Source organism: Takifugu flavidus, chromosome 14 (assembly GCF_003711565.1).
Source record: "Takifugu flavidus isolate HTHZ2018 chromosome 14, ASM371156v2, whole genome shotgun sequence".
Classification (NCBI taxonomy): Eukaryota; Metazoa; Chordata; class Actinopteri; order Tetraodontiformes; family Tetraodontidae; genus Takifugu; species Takifugu flavidus.
Window position 1 is genome coordinate 13,141,490 of NC_079533.1, and position 15,083 is coordinate 13,156,572.

The 15,083-nt window shown below is 47.1% G+C and overlaps 2 protein-coding genes across 2 annotated transcripts; both read right to left on the reverse strand.

Moving 5' to 3' along the window:
- Positions 1 to 326: 326 nt before the first annotated feature.
- Positions 327 to 5,154, reverse strand: LOC130537746 (smoothelin-like protein 2). Its single transcript, XM_057054753.1, has 12 exons — positions 3,837 to 5,154; positions 2,506 to 2,560; positions 2,337 to 2,435; positions 2,103 to 2,237; positions 1,864 to 2,013; positions 1,679 to 1,753; positions 1,532 to 1,598; positions 1,397 to 1,498; positions 1,192 to 1,314; positions 1,000 to 1,114; positions 605 to 756; positions 327 to 526 (listed from the first exon to the last, which is right to left on the reverse strand). Exons 1-12 carry the CDS (start codon positions 4,296 to 4,298, stop codon positions 400 to 402), a joined length of 1,662 nt encoding a protein of 553 aa, XP_056910733.1. The 5' UTR covers positions 4,299 to 5,154; the 3' UTR covers positions 327 to 399.
- A 340-nt stretch (positions 5,155 to 5,494) lies between these two features.
- tlcd3a (TLC domain containing 3A) lies at positions 5,495 to 14,172 on the reverse strand. The gene is made up of 5 exons (XM_057054843.1): positions 13,815 to 14,172; positions 10,724 to 10,810; positions 9,139 to 9,358; positions 8,149 to 8,244; positions 5,495 to 7,962 (listed from the first exon to the last, which is right to left on the reverse strand). Exons 1-5 carry the CDS (start codon positions 13,934 to 13,936, stop codon positions 7,678 to 7,680), a joined length of 810 nt encoding a protein of 269 aa, XP_056910823.1. The 5' UTR covers positions 13,937 to 14,172; the 3' UTR covers positions 5,495 to 7,677.
- Between the last annotated feature and the right edge of the window lie 911 nt (positions 14,173 to 15,083).

Genomic DNA, 15,083 nt, shown 5'->3' on the forward strand with positions numbered 1-15,083 from the left:
TTTTTCCTGCATATGTATTTCACCCGAACAGAGATATATGCGTTTAACTGACTGAACATTTGTCGTTCACTTCATAAATGCACACACACACATACATACACACACAGACTCACACTGACAAAGAATAAACTCAAGTAATGTAATAAAGAAATTCAAAACTGTGATTTCAATGCTGTAAAAGTGTGTTACTTCAGCTGGACCAACAACAGTAAGGACTGGAGTTTTCATGGCTTAGTCTGTGAATAAATGCCTCAATAAACACAAAAATGTAATTAAAGGATGTACAGGTACTGAAGACAGACACAGAAACCACAAAGATAAAACTGTTTGCGGTATTCAGTCCAATTTTTGGCTGTTGTTTTTACAGACTGAGCACCTTTCACAGCAGCGAAATCCTAGTTATTCAAACTTCTTCAGATGGTTATAGAGCGCCTGGACATATGTGAAGACACACATGGGGTCCGGTTTGTCGCCCATCTCCAACATGTCATCCACCTCGATGAGCCGAAGACAGTCAGCCTGCTTCCTGAAACACAAAAAGACCAGTTCAGGTCGGCAGCTGGACCCAAGTGCTGACCATGTTGGATAAAAGACTTCATCTTACTCTGCGGTGGAGAAGGCGAGCTCCAGGTTTTGTTTGCGTTTACGGGCGTCCAGCGTGTTGTAGTCGAACTCCAGGGGGAAGAAGGAGTGGACGAGGGCACAGAAAGCCATCCCATCACTCCAGCTGGATGAGAAGTTCTGGATGTCGATGTTCTGACAGGAACATCCGTAAATATTTCAGATATTCAACTGTGACATGACCCCCGAGTTTGAGACTAGCAGGCTGAAGGCTTGAACCTCTGGAGCTGCAGGAGGACCTCAGCACCAGCGCTTTATCTTTTAGCCCGATGCTAACAGAAATGAATTGCTTAATGTAGTTTTGTGGTACAAGTACTGTTTTAGAGCCAAGATGCAGCAACGTGCTTGGTGCAGGTGAGTGTCTGGACCAGGACGTACCTGGTAGCCAATGGTCTTTGAGCGGCACCACTCCAGCAGGATCTGTTTGATACCGCTGGCACTGGAAACACCGAAACTCTGAGAGCGCTTCAGTTTGGGTTTGGACTCTTTGGCTCTGTTGAGCAGAAACACGACTGACTGTCAAACACGATCCCATCACATGGAACACACGGTCGGGAACCAGGCTCTTACTTGACGGGCTCCGTGTTCATTCTCTCGAACATGGCCCTCCTGGCCTGGGCACCACTGGGGCGGGATGGCACCTGCGCTCTGGTCACATCCTGCTTAAACTCCGTCCCCGCCCAGGCTGATTTCCTGCAAGGAATAGTTATCAGGAAGTCAACGGAGCAAACGGACCATCATGGGTCTGACACATCATCGACGGGTCAAAACTCACCTTTCCAAACTGGGCGAGAATCCAGATTTGATTATTGATTTCGAGGGCAGTAATTTTTCTGCAGTCACAACATAACCACAGCTTTGGACACCCTCATCTAAGCTCCACCTTCAAACTGAAATGTTGCGAGGAATTTTTACCTGCCGGTGTGGAAAGCTCACACTTCTTTTCAGAATTGGACTGGGGCTCTTCAGAACTGGAACTGTTTGAGGAACGTGTCGAGCGGTGGAAATTATTTTGAAAAAGAAGACAAATGAGAGTGGAGAATAAAACTTGACCCACCTCGTTTGAAAGGATATTCTCCAGGTTTGACATCTGAGGAGGACGGAGACAAGTGAGGAGTCGGCTGAGTGGCATCTAAAGAGAGACCAATTGATCACGTCTGATCCAATCACTTCAGCACAGAGTTCCCAGTCATCAGAACATCATGCAGGTCAGCAGAAAGAACTCCTGGATTTATTACTAACCTGTTTTTACAGAATGTTCTCCAGAACCTCCCTTCGGTGGTTCTGCAGCTTCAGCTACTGGTTGGATGAGTTTGCTAGAGAACCTCTCTTCTGAACTGGGCTTGGTTGATGTAGCGGTGGTGGGCCGATGGAGCTGGGCTTCATTGGCATCTTCAGCAGAGTTTAAGAGTTGCACATGAGCTGGTGATGAATTTTGGGAGGAGCAGACAGAGGAGAAGCAGCAGAAACACCAGGCTTACCAAGATCTGGTTCTGCTGCCTGTTTTTGAGGAACTTTACATGTTGTAGCGGGAGAGTCAGGCCCAGCTGAAGCCTCTAAAGTGGCTTTTGTGTCCGCAGGGGCAGGATGATGGACTTTGTTCAGTTTTATCGGGTCTGGATCAGAAAACAGGATTGAACATCAACTGTGAGCCACTGATCTGAACCTATAAGCTGCTGCTTATCGGAAATAAATGGGGATTTGCTTTTTTTGACCAGGGTTGTTGGTTGACTGCAGACAGGTGGTCACCGCCAAGGACTCTGCGCTCAGTTTGACTGTGGAGGTCAGAGGTCGGTGGGACCGAGCTTCGTCTTCTGAGAAGAGGAGAGATGATCAAAGCTGTGCTCAGGTGAGCCGGGGCGAACTCTCACATTTGCACCCTACCTTCTTTCTGGCGCGCTGTAGTGGAAACACTATTCCGTCCTTTAACATCACTGCCCTGATTGATAACGACAGAATACACACAAAATGGAGGCTTCCTGATTGTAATTGAGTCCTAATCAGTGTGTGTGTGTGTGTGTGTGTGTGTGTGTGTGTGTGTGTGTGTGTGTGTGTGTGTGTCGCGGCAAATTAAGGACATTTTGTCTGGTCATAACTTCAAACATCAGTTTGAGGGTTCAGGAAAAGGGTGGCTTTAGGTAAAAGGTCAGGGGTCAGGGGTTAAACTGGGCTGGCTATTTCAATGAAAGTCCTCACAAAGATACAAGGATGTGCGTGTGTGATGCTCAGCTGTTAGCTGTTGACAGCTTCTCGTAGCAACAGCTGCCCCACCACCACCACCTCCCTGCCGAGGTTTCTGTTCCTCTAACGTCCTAATTTAGATCTCAATGGAATGGATCTGGAATGCCCCCCCCACACACACTTCTAATGCTTTCCAGAAACACTTCTCTAATCATACATCCATCATCTCAGATGATTCTGCCTGTCAATCATCTACAGAAGGAATTCCATAGTGACCCAGGATAGAATCCTTTTGCATTGGTCTCATTTGACAGGTTGTAAAAGAAAAGGCTGTGATCCACCAATAAAACCCTTATTGCACAGTAGCATCATGCTAATGCACCTAGCGGAGGATCTAGGTAAAGCCACCAGATGTTACTGACATGTACAGTAAACCTTGATGGTTTTAAAAATACCGATGACTGAATCTCTCTGGCTGGGTTACCTGATGAACTGGGAGGGTTGGGCAGCTAATCTGGGAGGACTGGAATTCTGGGACGGGACGTGCCCGCAGACAGCTGGTTGTTCCTCTTAGTAGAGAGGACTCAGTTCCATTTTCCATGAGACCTGGACTGACTGGAGTCCACATTCCTGGGGGGGCTATTTTTGTGTATACCGCGTCAGTTACATCATAAAGACGGATCTGCCGCTGCAAACATGGTGTCTCCGTGTGGGTCTGACTCCGCCCACATTGATGTCAGCATTACTCAGAGGTTCGCTGTATCATTTTAAACGAAATGTTGAAGTGACCTTTGGTGGGCCACTCTGTAAACTGTGTTTGTGTGTGTGTGCGCACACGCGCGCACGTGCCTGTGTGAGACAGGCTGTGATGGTCAGCAGCTCACAGATAATAGAGAAGAACTCAAAGGCTACATGATTGATTCTTTGACGTGATTGAACACTGATCTGGGGATTCTGATCTGACATTGGTCCATAACTGCTGCGTCACAAATCGTGACTGTCTAGTTTGCCTCTTTCGTGAACACAGTACTCACGTTCACCTCGGCTTGTCTCCTGGTTCTCCACGGAGGTGGTACTGAGGTGTTACTGGGACCAGTTCCTACTGATGCGTTTGATCCTCCGCTTGGCCCAGGTGGTTCAATAGATGTGGACTGGCTGATCTTCGGTCCCACACACTGAACCACTTCCTGGCTCTGCATCTGCCCGTTCTCCATGTTCTTCACATTCCCACCAATGGTACCATGGTCCACCTTGACCCCCGTGAGACCCTCCACCAGACAGCTGAGGGCCTCCAGCTTTGCTCGGAGCTGTAGGTTCTCCTCCTGCAACCTGCTCACGACTCCTGCTAAAGGTCTACTGGAATCAGACAGTTCCTCCATCTTCTGAACTATTTGCTCCTTGAATGCTCTGACGTCCACTTGGACCTCTTTGATGGCGGCTTGCAGGGTGTTTTTGAACTGAACCAAAGAATCGGGCTCATCGACGGTTCTCTCCATGATCCACCTAAGCTTGCAGAGAAATATCAGAAACTTCTGCTCTTTGTTGAAGCGCCCCAACAATCGTTTTTATCCGATCTGTAGGGCAAAAAGGTCCCCATGAAATTCCCCCGCCCAGAAACGGAAGGATCGCCTTGGTCACAGGTACACTCGGTTCCTGCCACCAGCTCTTATAGTCCCATCACACTTCTTCTTCTTCTTTAGTTCACGTGAGTTTTCTCATGCGGTCAAAGTAAAGATTTTGATTTTTCAGTCCTGGAAAACTGAACGTCATCCTGGAAAAAAAAGAGCAGATCTAGTTTGGGATTACAGAGAGCCTGGGATCTGAATTAGGTTTGGACCAGACAGTGGATGACTGCTTCTCTGGGATCTGGTGGGGCCATCTGAGCTGGCAGGTTCATGTCTGCGCGCTGGGACCTCCAGGGGGCGGGGAAATGTGATCTGGGGGAGGGGCCAGATTTGGACGCTTTTGTTCCGATCTGACCTCAGAAACCTAAATCAGCTCTGTCAGATCTAACCCCCAGGATCCCTCTGTTATTCTGGAAGATGCCTGGGGACATCAACGTTCCAGGTGGGATTAGATTACAGAATTAGAGACGATCACAAGCACCCAGAACCACAATTAACTCAATTAGAAGTTGGAGTTTTGAAAACTTTAATTGAAAATAGTTATAGGGTGATAAGGGGATTTTTTTTCGGTTCCGATTGGAAATTAATGTTTGGGAGAACATCAGTTTGATTGCAGACGTTCTGGCCTATGTGCTTATCTACCGACCTACAGCGCCCCCGTGTGGACCCATTTACACACTACAACCAAGACGAAAGATGAGTTCATGTTAAAATCGGATAAAAACGTGCAAACCTGTTCCTGTCTGACTGAAGGTGGTTACGTTTGCAGATGACACCACCCCTATTGTCTACAGGCAGGAGGGAGACCTTCTTGTGTCCTGGTGAGGCCACAGCAAGCGGAGCTGAACGTCCAGCAGACAGCCTTGAGGACGGGTCGGTTCTGTGCAGCACCAGTGAGCCCATCCTCACCTCCTCCATCATCTGTGCTACGCTGGGGGTCACTGCACCATCCTGTCAGTGTCCACCTGTTTCTTACTTGCACACTAGCACAACATAACGGAACCGGACTCATTGTGATGTTCATATCATATCATGGTCTTTTTGTGCATCTGTCAAATTCACATAGGTCAATTTATAACATTGTTTTATTGTTAATTTTATGTGTTATTTTTGTCATTTTCAAAACCCCACACATGCTTAATAAGTTATTGTACAGAGTGCTACTCATTTTATGTTTGCAATAAATCATTGAGTTACATTCCTGGTAGTGTGAAACCTTACACCGTAATAAATAGATTTGATTCTGTATCAACCATAAAGATTCAAGTGATAAAATCATAAAAGCCTTGGAGATTTTGAGTAAATCCTTTCTTTCTTTTATCCATAAATGTTGGCTGTGAATTCACACGCACTGGAGCCCAAACCTGATCATCTTCCACTTGCATTTATGTTACATCAGATTAAAGATGAACGACGCCTCCCAGAGCAAGCAGCTCAGGCCCCCCTACTGGCAGGCTGCAGAACAGCTCACACATTAGAGACCTGTTGTTCCAAGTCTTTTCTGTTATTTTACTGGTTTGTTTCTTTATTGAGGTGAACATTTAGCCAAACAGATTCAAATAAAAGGTTCTGGAGTGCCATCGTGGTCCTGACAACGTCATGCTGGGTCAGAGTCGGTCCAAACCTGTGTCTGAACACAAACCCAATGTCCACATTTTCATTAATTAGCAGAGGGAGGTGTGGTTTACAGAAAAACCAGCCAGCCTCAGTTCAAACACTCATTCATCAAAAGTCAATAAACCGGTTTTTACACTGTAACAATCTAATGTTTAATAAATACAGCATAAACAGCTAAACGTTCTTATTTCTGCATCTCTGTAAAAACAATCCAACATTTGTCATGTTTCAAGAGAAAAGAAACAGAAGCTAGCTTCAAAGTGTTTTCAGTAGGCTTGCTACATGTTAGCATCAACGGCTGCAGCGTCTGAACGATTCAGCATGACACCACTAGGTGGCGCATGTCAACGGTTTGAGAATGAAGCGTTACGCTGTCACCTGTGGTGATGGTCCTCTAGTGAGTTTACTATATGTCCTGTGAATTTTGACTTCTTCTGTTTCTGTTCTTCCCTTCACAAAAACAGCCACTCTCAGCACTCGACAGCAAATCTAATCATTTCAGTGGAAGGTGATGACGTAAGAAACCGATAAATGTTCCTTTGGTTCAACAATTTCAAAGTCAAAAAATGGAAATCTTTCCTCAGATCTAAAAATATCAGCAGCAAAAAAGAAAAGAACAGCAAAGTTTTGCAGATCATTAACTTAATTTTAAGACTTAACACACAAGTGAACTCCAGCCACCCCTGAGCAAAGACCATCAATTCCAGACTTCTGACCTTAAAACTCACTTAAATATATATATATATATATTTTTAAATATCATGACATCTTGAGCAATCGTAAGATCACAACATCAAAAACTACATCTGACCCTTTGAAAGTCTTCTAAAAAGCGTTTACATTAAAATTGGTGTCAAACAACATATATTTAGATTAAAGGTAAGAAAAACGAGTTTCAAATTAGAGCTAAAATAACCGTCGGTGTGAAAACTACAGATCGGCCATCAGGTCACGTGATAGTTGAAATGATCAGACTAAACTAACCCTCGATCGCTAGCGACGCACCGGCGAAGGTCACCTGACTTCGGGGGTCAAAGGTTAAGAACAAAATTGGCCGGCGCTTTGATCATCCGTGATTGATTTTACAAAAGTGTCAGAGCTGATCATTTCGGATCAAAGTGGCTTAAAAAAATTGATGATGGATCATTTTTCTTACCTCCTGAGCAGCAGTTTGTCAGAATATGTGATGATTTCGGTGTGAATTATGACACGTTTGTGTGCAGGAACGCAGTAGAAAAATAAGGTGATATGTTGACTCGTCAGCTTCTGTTGCATAGATATAAAAACTCTCCATATTAAACCTGTTACAGTATTATTAAAGTGTTAATAAAGGAATCCTGTGGGATTCCGTCTTTGCCCTATGGAATAAGACCAAAGTCCTCGTGCAGGACAAAGAGAGTGACAGAGAAGATGAAAGGGACGTCGTCGCCCTCAGAGATGAAAGAAAGGATGAACGGTGAAACAGGAAATGACCGCTTCCTCACGCAAACTCTAAAATAAATAAACACAATGTGTTGGAGTGGCGCCGATTCTGCTTCTTCGGTGTGCGCAGCACGTTAGCAAAGCCGGGTCTGGAAGACAGGGAAAAAAAAAAAAACGGACTGGAGCGCGGATCCGGACCGGAAGCCCAACCTCACTCGTTCTTTGAGGTGTGCGAGTCCTGCGTGCGACTACGACGGTACAGACGGTAACCCTTCATGCAGAGCAGAGCGAACCAGTAGACCTGCGGCGCCAGGATGCACAGGTTACCCAGGTTGGCGTACAGGGGCAGAGCGAAGGGGACGCTGCGGAGCGGGATGCCGTAGTGTCGACCGTACGCCCAGTACATGTACGGGAACAGCGCGATGCGGCATGTGAAGAAGGTTAGCAGCACCATGGCGCCGTTAGCTTTATGCAGCCAGCATTCCTGAAGGCCAAGCTGAGGGGGAACAAAACAGAGGGAAGCGTTCAAACACTTAAGCTCCTCCCATCGCCCGGGCTACTTCCTGCTGCATCACCTCCGCTCCACGCAGCAGAAACCTGATCAGTGATCGGCGCCCATGGGTGACGGATCAATGTTAGAGCGACGCAAGCGCCGTTGCCCGGTGGGGGCGCGCACACGCACCTGAATGAGAATCTTGCCCAGGGAGACGAACGGCGTGCTGATCTCCGTCAGGAACAAGCAGCCGATGAAGAAATCTCCCCGGTCGTTCCTGAAGAACTGTGGAACAAAGCAGAGAAAACACACTCATGAACCCGCCTGAGGACCAGACCGCTTGCGGAGCGCCATCTCCTGGCTTATTCATGATTGTCGCTCATCAACCGCAGGTACTGTCGTCAACCCTGCCCCCAACACCACAGGTCAAAGGTCAGCTGAGACAGAGAGGAGAGAGGGCTGCAGAGGTATGGGAATTTGACCCTTGAAATTTGTTTTTAACTTCCCATCAGCCACCTGGTTGATGCTGAAACAGGGCAATCACTTCCTGGTGTGAGCCGTGTGTGTGTGTGTGTGTGTGTGTGTGTGTGTGTGTGACTGCAGCAACAGCAGCCATCTGATGGTTTGGATGTTTTGCTCTTCAAACGCTTTCTTTCGAGATGAAAGCAGCGGCTGTGTGACGAGCTCAGGCTTCTTCCCTCGTTCATCGCGAGTCATGTGATCAGACAGCTGATGATCGAGGGGGGAGGAGGATGAATAATGGAGTGAAATGTGAGCCGAATGTAAACAGAGGAGTCCGATTTCTGCTCACCTGGAGGAGAACCAACCCTCCTGTTTTCTCTGTCTCGGCCCAACACTCATCTTTCAGCCATGTTTTCATCCTTTCATCACATTCTGACCAGGAATGAACCTTTCCCTCCATCTTCCTGTTGGATCGAATGCATCTTTGTGACCAGCACAATTCCAGGAACTGTCCAGCCGATCAACAATATTAATTGTCTCGTGTTGTGACCCGGTCAAAGTAAACTGAGCTCAGATCTGCTGTTTTAATGAGCTCACTGAGTCAACAGTAACGCCTGTTTGCCATTTCAAGCGTCAATATTATTATTATATGATTATTCAGCTCGTTCACCTGACGTGTGAAGGCCTAATTTAAGCCCCGCCCCTCCCCTTCCTCACCAGAGTGATGGGCAGCAGAACTGCGAGCAGAGCGATGTGATGGAAAACCAGCAGGAAGTCCTTCTGAACGAAGGAACGGACTGTTCTCGCCGAGTGCTGCTGGTAGCCTTCGTGACCTTTGACCCGGAAGCGGTGGTAATGGCTGAGGTACATGGCAAAGATGTCGTAGGTCATGTAGGGCACGCCGTAACGGACGACAAAAGTAGTGGTCAACCAGTGCCTGAGGAAAAACACAGTTTTACTGATTAAAAAAAAAAATCACTAATAATCAGCCAATCAGATTCCAAAAACTACTGTTAGCATAGCATTAGCATACACGAGACTACTGGGAAACAGAAATATCATCAAAACAGAGGGAAGCTGTGACATGTTCAGATTGAGGTGGCCCGTTGTCACAGCAACGTTGTGACCTGCTGATGATGAACATCAAAGATCTCTGAACCAGCCACCACGTCTCTGAAAGCAGCAGAACTCGTCCACCTGCTGCCGCTCGGAGATGAAAAATGCTTGGTGGGACAGAGTAAATGGATTAAATCTTAGTTATAATCTACTGCTGACCCCCGACAAAGCTGCTGGATTAGCCGTCTGACTGACAGCCAGTTTGAAGAACTGAAACCTGAATGAAATCAAATACTGATGCTGAGGATCTTCAGGACCCCTCTGGCATTAAGAGAACTCCTCCTAATCCTGCTCCTGGAGAGGAGCAGAGATTAAACAAGGATGGATGTTCAGAAAGGCCGATGAGACTCTGGGTTACGTAAGTGGGGCCTAACGAAGATGGCGGCAGCTCGCTCATGAGTGAGCAGCGACGGGAGCTGAGCTGAGCCACTGACCTCTGCACGCCATCTTTATCTCTTCAGGTCACTGGATGGAGATTAAGAGCAGTAAGACAACAAACAGCTCAGAGTGGAACCAGGTGATTCTGCTGATACCCTCACCATGTCTTCTGCCCAGCAACCCTCACATACTGGCACATTCTGCTCCAGAACCACTAATTATTCCCAATTTGGACCTAAACTGCTACTGGATTTGAGTGGAAACCATTAGAACCAGGAGTGCTGACAGATAAACAAGTCAAAAATGTGTTTTTGTTCCACTAAGATCTGTGAAATCTGTGAAAACAACAGAAGCAGATAAGATGACAGTATTAGCAACCATCAAGCTTCTGCCTCAGTATGACACAGCACTCAGTTAGCGCGCTGCCTTAGCGTTAGCTCGTGTGTTAGCCCCACGGCGCCCTGGAAGTGTTTAGCCGAACCTTTCCGCTGCTGGTGAGGCCAATAAGCTCCAGGATGGTGGAGCCGAGCGCAGTTGTGCATGAGCTAAGCTCTGTGGCTGAGGGGGAGGGGCCAGCAGAGATTAGCAGCCTGCAACTGGGCCTGCCGAGGGTCCGCCGCTGACTCAGGGATTGAGCTATTCATGCACCACACTTTTAAACTCCAGAGCAAGGTAAACGCGGGCTGATCAGATAAAGATCCTGGCTGCAGAATGGTTCAGAACCGTGTCCTGACTTGATCACGGAGGACTCTGGTGAAAACACATCATCGCTGCCATTTCACAAAGAGTTTCAAAAAGTTGAGCTAACCTGTCATTAATGACGTCGCCGCGGCACGATGAAGCAATGACAACTCCTGCGGTGGTTGCCATGACAGCGTGGATGGAGGACACGAGCCTGAGAAACAACACAACACAATTAATAAGGGGGGGAAAGTTTGAGTATTTTGGACCAGATCAAAACATGCTTAGGTTATTCTCTCAAGTTTGAGGAAACCTTAACGGCCCGGTGGTCGTTGATGGAAATGTTAACTTTGTGCTACTGCAGCTAACCCACAGACCAGCCTGGTCAGTGAAATACCCTGGAGGTGTAGCGCCTTCTGGTGGCAGGCTGCAGCATGAGTAAGGACACAACATCTTCTGATTGGCTGGTTGGAGCCTGAGGTTTTTGGAAAAAAAGGCAGCACTGCTGTGTGCAGGGGCGGAGCCACTGGAATTGTGGGCGGGGCTGTTATATGTAGTGGGACGCCACTCATTGGTGGGGGGGCTATATTTGCATGGGGCGGAGCCCCCTGTATGTTGATGAGGATCCATCAGGTGCGTGGGTGGAGCTGCCAGGTGTGGTGGGAGGGGCTGTCAGGTGTGATGAGAGGAGCTGACAGGTGTGGTGGGAGGAGCTGACAGGTGTGGTGGGAGGGGCTGTCAGGTGTGATGGGAGGAGCTGACAGGTGTGGTGGGAGGAGCTGACAGGTGTGGTGGAGGGGCTGTGGGGAGTGGTGGGAGGGGCTGTCAGGTGTGGTGGGAGGAGCTGACAGGTGTGGTGGGAGGAGCTGTCAAGTGTGGTTGGAGGGGCTGTGGGGAGTGGTGGGAGGGGCTGTCAGGTGTGGTGGGAGGAGCTGTGGGGTGTGGTGGGAGGGGCTGTCAGGTGTGGTGGGAGGAGCTGTCAGGTGTGGTGGGAGGGGCTGTGGGGTGTATGGGGGAACTGAAGCCCAATCAACTTAAAACTGAATGTCCATAAATTTGTCTGAAACTGAATTTGATCCCCACTGAAACTTCAACTCTACATTCAGATCTTAAAATTAAATTAAACTTTCTTCTTCAAACAGCTGGGCAGCTGAGGAAGAGGAACCGAGCCCAGACACACGCGGACTCCTCGAGATGCTCTTGGAGCTCATTCAGTCAATTCTCACAAATAAGAAGAGCCCCGCTAGTTTAAAATAATGTTTCTAAAATCACTTAAGGGGTACTTTGCAGTTCCAGTAAGCTCCAGAGCTCAAGCCCAGTCCCTCTGCACCCAGTTCCACCGGTACGTAGTCTTCCAGGAACAAGGTAGCAGACAGTTGCTCTTTCGCCAGACTCGCTACAATGTTCTCCTACAACTGCCACTTTATTCTACTAAAATGGCGGCATTTTCTCATAAAAAGGTTATTTTGGGCTTGAGCTCAGACTCTAGAGCTTAGCAGAGCTGCGATACCACTTCATTAGGCACCTTCCCACTGCGGCACTTGCTGGTAAATACTTGGGGGCGGGAACTCAACGGGAACCGTTACCCTCATATGGCCCTCTTGATGGTCGTGTCTCCACTGGGGTAGGACCCCTTGGGGGACGTCACCAGTTTCGATCGTTGCGTAATTGTTGTGCGACAGTTTTGACCGTGACAATATCAAACAATACATATTCCAATATGAATGATCCCGATGACACACATTTCAATCCTATAGATTTCGGAATCAAAGTGGATGGTAAAGACGGTCTTTCTGACGCCACCAATGGCCAATGCTTTGGTCTGACCGTCTAAATCTTTCAGTGAGGGGGTGTGCTCAGCGTGCTCGGCGTGTGTAATGCGAGGCCGTGCAGGTCACATGAGCACACCATTAAAAGTTGGTCTTCAGCAGGAACAGCGCAGCTTTAACCCCCGCTGCCTGACTGGGCTGGATAGGCACACTCCACCACGAGACCCAGATTCCACACAGTTCCCTCATTGTGTCCAGCCACCCCCCCCTCCAACCCAGCCAACCATGCGAGAACAATGCCTTACAGCCTTGTTGGGCAATGTTTTCATTTCCTCAGAGGAATCCCATCTCCCCTTTGGTTCCCACTGGGCATCATGATGTGGACTGGGCTCAGTTCTGACAGTATGGCTCTCCACCAGAGGACCCAGAAATGAAAAACACTGGACAAAGGCGACCAGATTGTCCCTTTGAGCTCCAGAATCAGCCCCAGAGGATTGTGATGGGAAAGATAACAGGAGGCCAACGTTGTTGTTTTTTTTAAATTTAAAGATTATAATCTGACTACATGTCAATTTCCAATTTTAAACCTAATTATTGCAAGAAAAACAGCAGAAGTCTGAAGAAACCTGCAAAGATGGAAAGCAAAAATGTGTAAGGACAGCTTGAATGGATGCAAACAAATCCTGTCGGATGCATATTTAGCCGACGTCCACATTCTTCTCACTCAGGTAGAAAATTCCTCCATCAGAGAAAGGTTTGAGTTCGTCCTCTCACTGAGCCAACACACACCGACCGAGTGTGTTTAACCTGTGAGCTGTGTGTGGAACAGAGCTGCTTCTGTTGGGAACCAGGCCCTGAGCGCTGAGACGCCCCCCCCCCCCCCCCCCCCTTCAGAGGCCTCCGAGGCAGGGGCCTGGACTCTGAGACCTGGACTCTGAACACGACTCCAGTCAGTGCAGGAGGATTTCCAGGGAGAAGCTAACTCAGCAGTCACTTCTGATGCAGCTCACAGGGGATTAACTGGACCGACAACTGGGAATGAGCAGTGAATTCCAGTCAGCTGACCTGCACCAGCCACCACCGCCAAACAACACAAACACAGCCAATGGAACTCAGGTACCTGCCAGAGAACCACTGGCAGAAACCCCCTGACAGAACCACTGACAGGGAACCTGAGAAGCACTGGCAGGAAACCACTGACAGAACCACAGACTAAGAACCGGAGAAAAACGGACATAGAACCACTAACAGGGAACCGTGGCTCCACTGGGAGGACTAACTAACCGCTAACACAAGCTTCAGATAACCACTGGTGTTCGTGTCAGGTGGCCGAAGGGACGGTTGGCCGACCCAGCTCATTTCCCTGCCATACAAAGTAAAGTTAAAGATGATGCAGCGATGCAGGTCCAACAGAGCCTTCGCCGGATAAAGAGGAGGGGTGCGGGTTACCTCTCGCTGACCAGAACCACGTCGGCATCGGTCCATGTTCGGAACACGCTAGGCAATATCCTCCTGAAGGCGAGGAACAGACCGGGAAAAACTACGGCTCCATAAGCCAAAACTTCCAACATCCTGCCGGCTTTAGTCCTGCGAACTTGCCCGGGGACTGGAACAACTCACTGCTAACACTTTAAACGGCTTAAAGGCGAAGCCGAAGCATTTTCTTTTTGTGAGGCCGCAGCTCGATGCTTCTTTCCTGGAGAGAATCGAACATCTACACGTTTTAAGAGCAACGCGGAGAGCACTCAGCAGCAGCACCAGAGCCGAGCTAACGATAAGCTAACAGCTAGTTACCAAGCAGACCGGAACTAGCACCGGAAACCGTCAAAATAAAAGTTTCAACCGGAAGCACCGGAAAATATGAGAGAAAAATAGACCTATAACAATGTTAACGGGATATTAAGGTACATTAAATACTGATATGGGCACTAAAACCACATACAGCTTGATAAAACCACAGTTTTATCACGTGAAATCGATAAACATAAAGACATTTAATTAAAATCAGACAGAAACCGAAATATAATAATAATGTGGCGGACACATAGGGGTGTATCTCACACCCAGGTGATGCATGGGGTGATGAGTGTGGTTAGCCATTTAGTATATTCTGGTGGATGCAGAATAAAGACGTCCAAACCATCTGCTCTGTCCGAGTTGTTCCTCGTCCTGCCACAATAATAATAATAATAATAATAATAATAATAATAATAATAATAATAATAATAATAATAATAATAATAAAATAATAATAATAATAATAATAATAATAATAATAATAATAATAATAATAATAATAATAATAATAATAATGCTATACGTATGGAAAATAATTAAAAACAACCAGTAGTGCATTACAAGTTCGCACCATGACATTATTCTTTTAACGGGCCTTTGACAAAATAATTTAAATAAAGAATAAAGAATAGCTAAGATTAGAGTAATAGTGTTTCTGTGATGAAAAAGAAACAATGTAAAACAGCTGAGATCAATCTATAAATTCAACCATTTCCTCTAATATTTAACATTTAAAAAGGTTCCAGAGTTCATCCTCCATTGTTAAACGTGATTTTTTGCTGGAATTTTCCACTACAAAGAGACCGCTTACGTTTTTCTTCTGATAAGGTGTCATAAACTGATTAATATCTTTAGTGGAATCTGCTGCTGCTTCTGTATCACCATGGCCATCATGATAATCTAAGTTTTATGGTCTCAATA